Source organism: Montipora capricornis, chromosome 1 (genome assembly GCF_036669925.1).
Source record: "Montipora capricornis isolate CH-2021 chromosome 1, ASM3666992v2, whole genome shotgun sequence".
NCBI classification, from domain to species: domain Eukaryota; kingdom Metazoa; phylum Cnidaria; class Anthozoa; order Scleractinia; family Acroporidae; genus Montipora; species Montipora capricornis.
In genome coordinates, this window is record NC_090883.1 from 34,037,973 (window position 1) to 34,047,972 (window position 10,000).

Below are 10,000 nucleotides of genomic sequence, written 5' to 3' on the forward strand. Positions count from 1 at the left end.
AAGGAGAAACGCAATTTCATGGCAATACATTACTAACCTCGGTCATCGCGGTACCTTCCCTTGCCAGTGCCCGCTGCGCCTAGCCTACTCCACCGCCTATTGTTATATTCTCTGATATTGGTCGTCAAGGAAAATAGAATAGGACTCTACTTCTTGGTAAACGGGTTGCAGATCTTGTGGTAAGGCTATACCTGAAGGAGGTCGCCGAAGAGCAGCTTCGGGCTCACATCACTCCTATGCAGGCTTCTCCTCCTTTGCTGACAGGCTTCTTATGCTTTCTAGGCACCTTGAGAAACGACTACGTCTCCTCTCTCTTTTGCCCACTGAGATGTTTGTTGTCGCTAGGGATAAGGCATTCCCTAAACTCTTTTCTTTTCTGACGATCGAGTAGGAGACCTGGGCCAAGCCCAGACTTCCGAGATTGCCCGTTTTCCTGACGACAACGGCTTTCTGTTTAACCGCATTTGGGGAGAAACTTTAAGAGATGGTGCTAGGAACCTCTTTTGAATGCTCCGTCATCCTAATTCATGTGCAGTTTTATGTTCTATCAAAGCTATCGAAACCTATGTGGCAGTTGCACGTGAACGTGGCATTAGTTTATTGTCCGGGTACTTGTTTCGCGCTACTAATCATCAGGCGCATGTTGTCAATCCTCCCCCACCCCCTCCATCCTTTAAGCTCTACAGCTAAATCCCGTCTTAAGAACCTTCGTGGGGCCTGTGTTGACGCGGGGGAAACCCTCCGTAGTTTCCGTTCTGGGTTTGCACTTACTCTGGCCTTTTTTAATTCTCCTCTGCCAGAGGCTGACGTTATGCCGGTCTTATGTCGGTTGGTCTTCTTGTACAACGGCACTATATTACCCGCTAAAACTGGCTGATGCCATCCGGGCTGAAGCCCAGGCTGATCTTTTTGCCTCTGCTTCGTCGCAATCCCAGGACGCATCACGCGCATTTATGAGGATTTGAACGCCTTCAAGGACGTCCTCTCGGCCTTTCCTTCCTCAAGGTTCAGCGTTTACTTCCGTCTGGACTTTGCTTTTAATTCGGGCCTCAGTTTGGGTTGGTTTTGAGGCTGGGTGTCTGGGTCCCTGTTTCTTGTGTTATCTAAAAGAGGTTGCAAAATGAATGGAGACACTTCACCTTCTTGGGGCATTATTAATTCAGGGGCGTAGCGTGAGATTTTGAAGGTATACGCACACGAAGAAATTTTGAAATTTAGGGTCTCGGAAATGTCATTTCCAACTATTTTCGAAGGACATGCAATTCAATAAATAAATGCGAAGGTAAATGCAGTAGTTGTTTATTTTACCCATCTGCCGAGTTTTCTTTGCAGCAAGCTACAACGCAAACAGGGGGTTTACAATAAAAGCAAAGGGCAAGACGTCGCAAACTCTGTTATGTTCATCATCATCATCATCATCATCATCATCATCATCATCATCATCATCATCATCATTATCATTATCATCACCATCATCACCATCATAACATATCCTTAAAAAATAACCGGGAACTGGGGGACTGGTGATACTGAAGACTGACACTGTGTGGGGCTTCGAAGGGTAGAGTTTTTTTTTTTTGCTTTCGTCCACTATTACGTTTCTTACCGTTAAGGCCTGGCTAAAAGGGTTCACTGAACATCTTAGTGTAACATCATCCAACATTGTTGAATCGAACATGTTGCACTCATTTGGCCACCATGTTGTATGCTGTTGGAAATTGTTGAACGAAGTTTGAATTCCATTAAACATCGTCTTCAACATCATCCAACGTTTGGTTTGTTCTAAGAAGTGTCAACAGTGTTGCATTCGTTCGGCCATCACATTCAACAGTGTTGCACGCGCGTGCGCTGCGGTTATCCGTTGGAATAAGGATTCCCGGATTTGAGCTGTACGCACCAGCGTACTTGCATATATGGACGCTAAGCCCCTGTAATTTACCTGTTATCTCACACGCTGTAGCCCCCCACCCTCTCCTCCGTTATCAATGCAAACTAATGCCGAAATTTGCACAGACAACATTGAGGGAGGTGGGAGGTGGAAAAGGGTCTTGATCCGACAGGTATTGAAAGCCAGAAAAGATGTTTTTAACGAGATTGCAACCTGTTGTAGTGTTCTGTATGTCATTAATCTGTGGCCACCGGACTTCCATACCTCAATAGGAGCGCGAGTGAGACGGTGTAAATAGGATATTGATTATACTAACCCTAAGAAGACGAAAAGCGTCGCTTGAGTTCGCCTTTCTGACAAATGTAACAGGGCAGCAAATGCGCATACCTAAAAGTGGTCTACTGCGCGGGCACAAAGTATAACTTTGTAGGCAAGGGCAAGCGTGACGAAATTCTCATGAAGGATCTATAAGCAGCAATATGAATATTACAAAGAACGAAAAAGAGCAAGGTTGATAGAACGGTGAAGATTTTTTTATACAAAGCCAATATTTGGAAAGGCACTGCCTTTCTTCATCAGGGTTTTACAAGCAATAACCACGAACGGTTTTCAGATCTAGAGGCGTTACTATATGATTACAGTGATGTAGGATTATAGCATGCAATGCTTGTATGGTACAATAATCAAGAATTAATTAGTAAGACACCGAAATTCATACTGATGGCGGCCAACCTGGGTCGACTGGTGGCCATATGTAACATCGAGGCGTTTTAGGATACACACGCCGTATGAGGAGAAAATGAACGATCGACGTGCGGAAAATTACATTCCTGGTTCTTCTTTAAGTGGGAGAAGGTCACCGGTATTAAAAAGGTGATGAGCTACGGTTTTGGCTGAAATGTTGGAACGATTCTGCTTAAAGATTAATTGTAAAGAGGTAAATCTTTAACTTTAGTAAGCTTACATCGTTCGATCCGGCCTATTTGTGTGAAATCAAGTCATCTGTTTGAAGAAATTAAAATATGCTCTTGTTTTTCTTTTTGCTGCTATTGCTTTTTTAAGAGTCGAAGAATACATCATTCAAGGGAAAGACAGTTTTCTTATGGATCCGGATTCGAATTTGTTGTACACAGAGCGAAACTTTGCCAAGCAAGGTGCGAGTTGTGCTGTTGTTGATCAAACTCTGGTGAGCAAAAATTTGGTTTTATCAACGGAGTTGATAATGTAAATTGGCCACCGTACAGACATTCTAAAAGCTGACGTTTCGAGCGTTAGCCCTTCGTCAGAGCGAATCGAGGGATTATGGGTTACGTGTAGTTTTTATAGTAGAGTAGGAGCTACGCTATTGGTGGTAACATGGCAACGTGAAAAATAGGAATATATTAGTTAAATGAAAAGCGTTCGTTAATACCGTGAGGATTAAGGGTGCCGATTTGAAAGATGAATTTTTGTTCCAGATTCTTGCGGCTTTCCGTGGTACCTAGATGTAGGGAAAGGCCGCAGATAGCCATGTGTTTTTTGGAGTGGTTAGGCAGATTAAAATGGCGAGCGACTGGCTTGGATGCATCCTTGTCATTCTTCTCAACATCGCGAAGGTGTTCGCGGAATCGGTCACCTAGTCGTCTACCTGTCTCACCAATGTATAATTTATTGCATAACGTGCAGGTTATGCAATAAATGACATTTGCGGAGGTACATGTGAAACGATCGGTGATCTTAACAGATCGCTTAGGTCCCGATATCTTGCTAGTGTTAACAATGAAAAGACAAGTTTTGCATCGTGAGCGCGCGCATTTGAAAGTGCCGGGTTGCTCGTTAGTTTTGAGCGCGCTTCTAACTAAAAAGTTCCCTACGTTTTTGTCGCGTTTGAATGAAATAAGTGGAGGTTGCGAAAAGATTCTACCAGTCTCGGGATCATTTTGGAGTAATTTAAAATTACTAAGAATGATGCTTTTGACTGCGTGATTATGAGGATGGAAAGTGAGGGTGAATGGAATTCTGTCATTCTTATCTTTTTGTGACGTTTGTAGTGATGACTGTCGATCAAATTGTTGGGCGCGATGATGGCCCGCTTTGACCACAGAGACAGGATAGCCACGTTTTTCGAAGAACTGGCACATCTCCTCTGATTTGCTGGAAAAATCGGAGTCATCACTACATAGACGTCGAAGTCTAAGAAATTGAGAATAAGGGATGGAGTTCTTGACATGTGATGGATGTGACGATGAATACAACAAATAACTGTGTGAATCAGTAGGTTTGTAGTGCACACTAGTACATAGCACGTTGCCTCTAATAGAAACTTTGATATCTAGAAAAGCCAATGAAGTTTCCGAAATTTCCCAGGTATATTTAAGAGCCGGATGAAAAGGGTTGACGGAGGTTATAAATTGATCGAGTTCTTCTCTGCTGGATGAAATAGCGCCGATGCAGTCGTCGATGTAACGGCCGTAGAGTTCAGGTTTGGGGCCGTTGTACTGATTAAAAAATTGGTGTTCAACATATCCTACAAAAAGATTGGCATAGCTAGGTCCCATTCTTGTGCCCATCGCTACACCATTAATTTGTTTGTAATAGTTGCCGGCGAATGAAAAACAATTAAGCGTTAAAACTAGTGCGGCAAGGCGGAGGAGCGCTTCCGAGCTAGGTTGATCGAAAAAGTGTTTAAGTGCTTGAAGACCTTCGCTATTAGGAATGACTGTGTATAGAGATGTAATGTCCATGGTGAAAATAAGTTTGTCTTGGCCGGAGAAATTGAAATCGCGGAAAATTTGTAGTGCGTGTGTACTGTCTTTAATGTATGATGGCAAAGATTTGACGATAGGCGTCATAATCCTGTCTAAGTAGCTAGAAATGAGTTCGGTGGGGCAACTACAGGCAGAAACGATAGGGCGACCTGGGTTGTTGGGTTTGTGAATTTTAGGCAAGAAGTAAATGCACGAAGTTCTAGGGGTGTTGATGATGAGATTAGTGGCAGTGTCCGGTAATTCTTGATTAACGATAAGATTTTGAATGGTGTCTTTGACAAGTTTTTGATTTTTGGAAGTGTGATCTTTAGGGATTTTGGCATAAAACGAGGTATCCGAAAGTTGCCGCAAAGCTTCTTTTAGGTAAAGGTCGGACCGCCAAACAACTACCGCGCCGCCTTTGTCGGCCGATTTGACAACTATGTCGTTGCGTTTACTAAGATTTTTAAGCGCCGCCCACTCTTCCGAGGAAAGGTTGGAAAATTTAGTGTTGCGATTGAATTTAAGTTTGTGAATGTCGTGACGGCATTTTTTGGTGAAAAAATCTAAAGAGGCAAATTGTCCCTCTGGGGGAGTCCATTTGGATTTGCGAACTAGAAGTGTTTCAAAAATATCTTTATTAGAAGTGTCCGAATCATCCTCTTTGTCGTGAAAAAAGGCTTTTAACTGAACGCGGCGAAGGAATTTTTCGACATCTTGCTTAATAGAAAATTCGTTGGTGCGTTTGGTAATAGGGACAAAATTTAGGCCCTTACTAAACACAGATTTATCTGAGTCAGTAAGCGGAAGATTTTCTGGAATTGTAATTACGGTATTATGGCTATGCAATGTAGTGTCGTCGGTAATTTGCGGACCTATTAATTGTTGAAGTTTAAGAGTCTTGGTTTGGTGTAAATGGTCAAACAGTCCAGAATTAAGTTGTCGGATTTTAGCGCGAATCGATTGTACTAAAATTGCTGGACAGATTTTGGAAAGTTCGGAGCGACAATGAAGAATTTGTTTGTCAAGTGCTATTCGTTTTTGGCACATAGCTCTAATTGTGATCCTCATAATATTACGTGAAAAAGAATTTTGCGCACATCGAATTTGGTGAAGATACTGATTTGAGTGAGAGAATGTAGCCGGATGAAAGTTCGAGCGAAAACCTTTAGGAATGACTTTAGAATTGAGGCAACGGCCGATGAAGTTGATGTGACTACAAAACCTAGTTTTGGCGAAAATGAGAATGGCTAAACGGAAAGCTAAGTTACTGCTAAGTGTGGGAAAAGGAGTGTGGTGAGGTTTGAAGCTTACTAATGTATACCTCTTCAGGATTCTGCTACCGCATCACTGATTAAATCTTGTGTACCTCCACTTTCAAACAAGGAAAATTTACAAATTTTAAGCGTAAGAGCCAAAGAGTGGTTACAATAACCGGTCTTACACACCACCGTTCCACCACAGGGGGCCCACACAATCTGTTTGTGTAGCCGATTGTTATTTTATAGTAAATGTATTGGATTTACCCTTTGCTTCACCTATAGCGATATATCGTTAACTGTGTATGTAAATCAATGATAAATAAACGTTGAATTACCTTACCTGTGGTTTATAGTCGTCCTTTTACCTCAAAAGCGGTTTTTTGAGCGATTTTGAATGAATTTGATCGCTCAAAAAACCGCTTTTGAGGTAAAAGGATGAATATAAACCACAGGTAAGGTAATTCAACGTTTATTTATCATTGATTTACATACATACATTAATATTAAATAGCAGGCAGACATGATAGACTACGTTGTGGAAACCAAGAAATAAAATAAAATAGACTACAATTAGGTTAATTAATAAGTTTGAGTTAGAAAGTAATCAAACAAAACTGACAAAACAAAGCAAAACAATGACACGGTGAAACTACAGCTAAACAAGATGTCATTCTCGGGCTTTGGATGTAAACAGATGAACTTTAAGCTCATTTCTAAAGCTTTGGAGAAAGGAAGAATTTTTTTATATGTTAAGGTACTTTATTCCAATTATCGACAGTGGCAAATCTAACTGAATTTGTCATAATTCGTTCTTGGCCGAGGTATAAGCAGATTTCGGTTTGATCTTGAACGTGTACAATATCGATGGGCCTCTCTGATCAGTTGTGAAATAGGAGTCATAACATCAGGAAGCAAGTTATTTTGATGTTTGTATACAAGCTCACCCATTTGTAATTTAGTAATTTGAAATGTGTTCAGTATACCTATAGTCTGCTATGATCTCACCAGCCTTATTGTGTTATAATCCTTAGTACTCTTTTCTGTAGCAGTAGTAAACAGTTTAATTTAGTCAGGTAGGTACGTCCCCCTGAGACAGTACCATACGACAGATGTGAATAAATTAAACTATACATAAACATTTAAAAATATTCAAGGTACTACGAGCTTTGTAAATAATACCAACACATAGATCCTCAAGAGGTTTCCCTTCTTCCAGCTGGTTGGGACAAAATGATGCTTTCCAGCCGCTTTCCCCATTAAACTTCTTCATTTCTGCCTCGTAAAAAGCGGCATTTTCTCCACCAGAGAGCACCTAATACTTTTACCTTTCGGAAAACTTTGCCTTAGGTTTGTTTAAGAAATCTCACCAAATCCCCCCTTGGCAAAGTTTCGCTTTTTGTACAACGAATTCGGATCCGGATTAGTCAGAAAACTGCCTTTCCCTTGAATGATGTATTCTTTCACTCTTAAAAAAGCAATAGCAACAAAAAGAAAAACAAGAGCTCTTTTTAATTTCTTCAAACAGATGACTTGATTTTACACAATTATGCCATAAGCCTAAGTAGGATCAAACGATGTAAGTTTACTAAAAGGTTAAAATTTACCTCTTTACAATTTGATCTTTAACAATAATCGTTCCAACATTTCACTGAGCCACAACCGTAGCTCATCATCTTTTAATACCGATGACCTTCTGGCACTTGAAGAAGAACCATGAATGTAATCTTCCGCACGTCGATCGTTCATTTTCTCCTTCCCTTTCCCCATTAAACTTCTTCATTTCTGCCTCGTAAGAAAACCTCGAAAAAGCGTAACCTCGAAAAAGCTGTTCTATAACTCGATAGAAACACGGAGTACATGTTTTCTATTTCTTAAATAATGCGACACAACAAACAACGATAAGTCAACTCCAAGGTTCCGAGGGTCTTTCTTCTTCCCATGGGAGAGAGGTGAAGGGAAAAATAGAGACCCTGGGGACGAGGTTAGAAATATATAGTCATCTAAGGCTTCAAGGGTGTTTGCCATATTTTTGGGGTTTTATTTTCCGCTGCTGCTTAAAGTTTGTAGACTGAATACAACTTTCTGAGCAAGTGAACCGGATTGTGGCATTCCGCTAAAATTATTCCTACATTCATGATCTTTCTGTCTGTATAATTGTCACGCAACTCCCTCACGGGACGAGAAACCGGTATTTGTGTACAGTTGCAGTGTTTAGACAATCATGCTTTACTGAGTAGTTACGTTTAGAATGCCCTGACATGTACTTATAAAGTCACGTTGTTGTCTTATCTCGCATGACATACCATGTAAAAGAGAGCTGTCATTGATCTCTAGGCGCGTATTTTAAGATCCTTCACGAAGTTTAATCGGATAAATGAAAGAATTCCTGCAATTCTGTTTGGCTAATTATAAGGAACTCTCAAGCATGATCTGTTCTGCATCTAGCCAGTAGGACTCGAGGAAAAAGCAAAATCCCAAATGTTGGAGCTTCATTCACAGGTTTAACTGTACTTGAAACAGGGATGTACTGTTTGCTCCAGTATCTGTGTGAGCAATTTTCTCCATTAAGTCCTTAAATCCCTGATACGCAGAAAAATGTTATTTACCAGCCAATCCGTGACAAGGAAATCATTCATTGGAGAAGATACGAAAGAGTGCTTAATTGTTCCCTCAGTTTTAAAGCTCTGGTTTGTGTGACAAGGCAAGCCATGAAAGACATGAAAAAGAAACAATGCACCTTTCATTTAGACTCTCTTTTAGACATCTGATCCCTAAAGCGGGGAGATAGCAATCCATACAGCTCGCATATTTTGTTTCAGAGCAACTGGCAACATTTCCTTGCATTCAGCAGGAGTCGTTCCTTGCTTGAAACATAACCTCGCTTTGGGTCTCTTGATGGTGTGAGCCATTTGCACCTAAAAGAACCTATTCAGGAGGCTTTCAGTTTCACAATGGCTTCATCTGATATCATCTCTTTGGGTTTACGATTGATTTTGCTATCGCTTCTGCTTCTACATGTCGCAGACGCCCAAGATGAAGGTGACGGTGGACTAGAAATCGGTGGCGGAGGCGGTGAAGAAGGAGGTAACGAAGCTACATTTGATGCTTAGTCCAAACAGAGCTATGTTGTTGAATGAAGACGAAGCTCAAATTTCGTTTTCACGAGGAAAAGGGCGGCAAACAAATAGCTATTGAAATGTGAAAGCTTCGGGCCTGGCTGATGGGCCTTTTAAATAGAATGCGCACACCTAAAATAGAATCCGTTCCGTACAGTACATCTTGGGACGACTCTCGATCGTCGGCATTCGGCATTTTTAAACTTTTAACGCCAACAGGTTAGGATTCCAGCTATAGACTTGGCGACATGCCGTGAGTTTGCCTGAGTTACCAAAAATAAGACTCTGACTACAGTTGAAAATCATGATCACATACACGAAAGATCCTAATGGACGGGCGGGATCTTCACGGATGGTTTTTAAGCTTTTGTAGAAACAACTGAGCACTTTACCTGTTTGTGTTTTTGTAAACATAACACATTTGATTTACATTTACGTCTTATTATTTTTGGACTTCCAAGAGGAATTTCAACATAAGACAATCATATGTACTTGATCAGGACATTGTATATTGTATTTATTTCGTGATTTTGTTGAGACTCAGTCACAAAATAACATGGTGTGATAGTCGATGATAATTTGTGATTATTAGAAAACTAGGTTATAATGGGGCATGCGGCATCGAATGCGCTGAGAGTTGTTGATAGTGTTCGAAAACACGGAGAAGCGTCTACAAATATTTTGATACGTCGGCAGAAAATGAGGCTTTAAGGCAATACCTTGTTTTGTTGTGGAGTTGAAAGAGTTTCCAACTTTAGAATCATTCATGAGGCAGATGTTTCTTTTTAAATCATGCTGAAGTTCTTTTGCTCTTTACCACGAAGAATTTAATGATCAGAGGTAAAGAGAATGTAAAAAAAGCCTTAGAGATAGATCATCTAAATCTTAGACAAATAGGCATTGACAGTGGATGAACGGAAATTGCTCAGAGGGCTATTGTTCAAAACGCCGTCTGTTTCCCCGTAACACGAGTCCTAAAAACACAGAACAACAAAAAATTGAAGCAAA

At 40.8% G+C, this 10,000-nt stretch overlaps 1 protein-coding gene across 1 annotated transcript in view; it reads left to right on the plus strand.

Annotated features, from left to right (window-relative positions):
* Positions 1 to 8,536: 8,536 nt before the first annotated feature.
* The window catches only part of LOC138040104 (collagen alpha-2(I) chain-like), a 104,107-nt gene continuing 102,643 nt past the window's right edge, over positions 8,537 to 10,000 (plus strand). Inside the window, exon 1 of the mRNA XM_068885895.1 lies at positions 8,537 to 8,960. Within this exon, the coding sequence (XP_068741996.1) occupies positions 8,828 to 8,960 (133 nt within the window). The 5' untranslated portion in view covers positions 8,537 to 8,827. The remainder of the gene's footprint in view (positions 8,961 to 10,000) is intronic.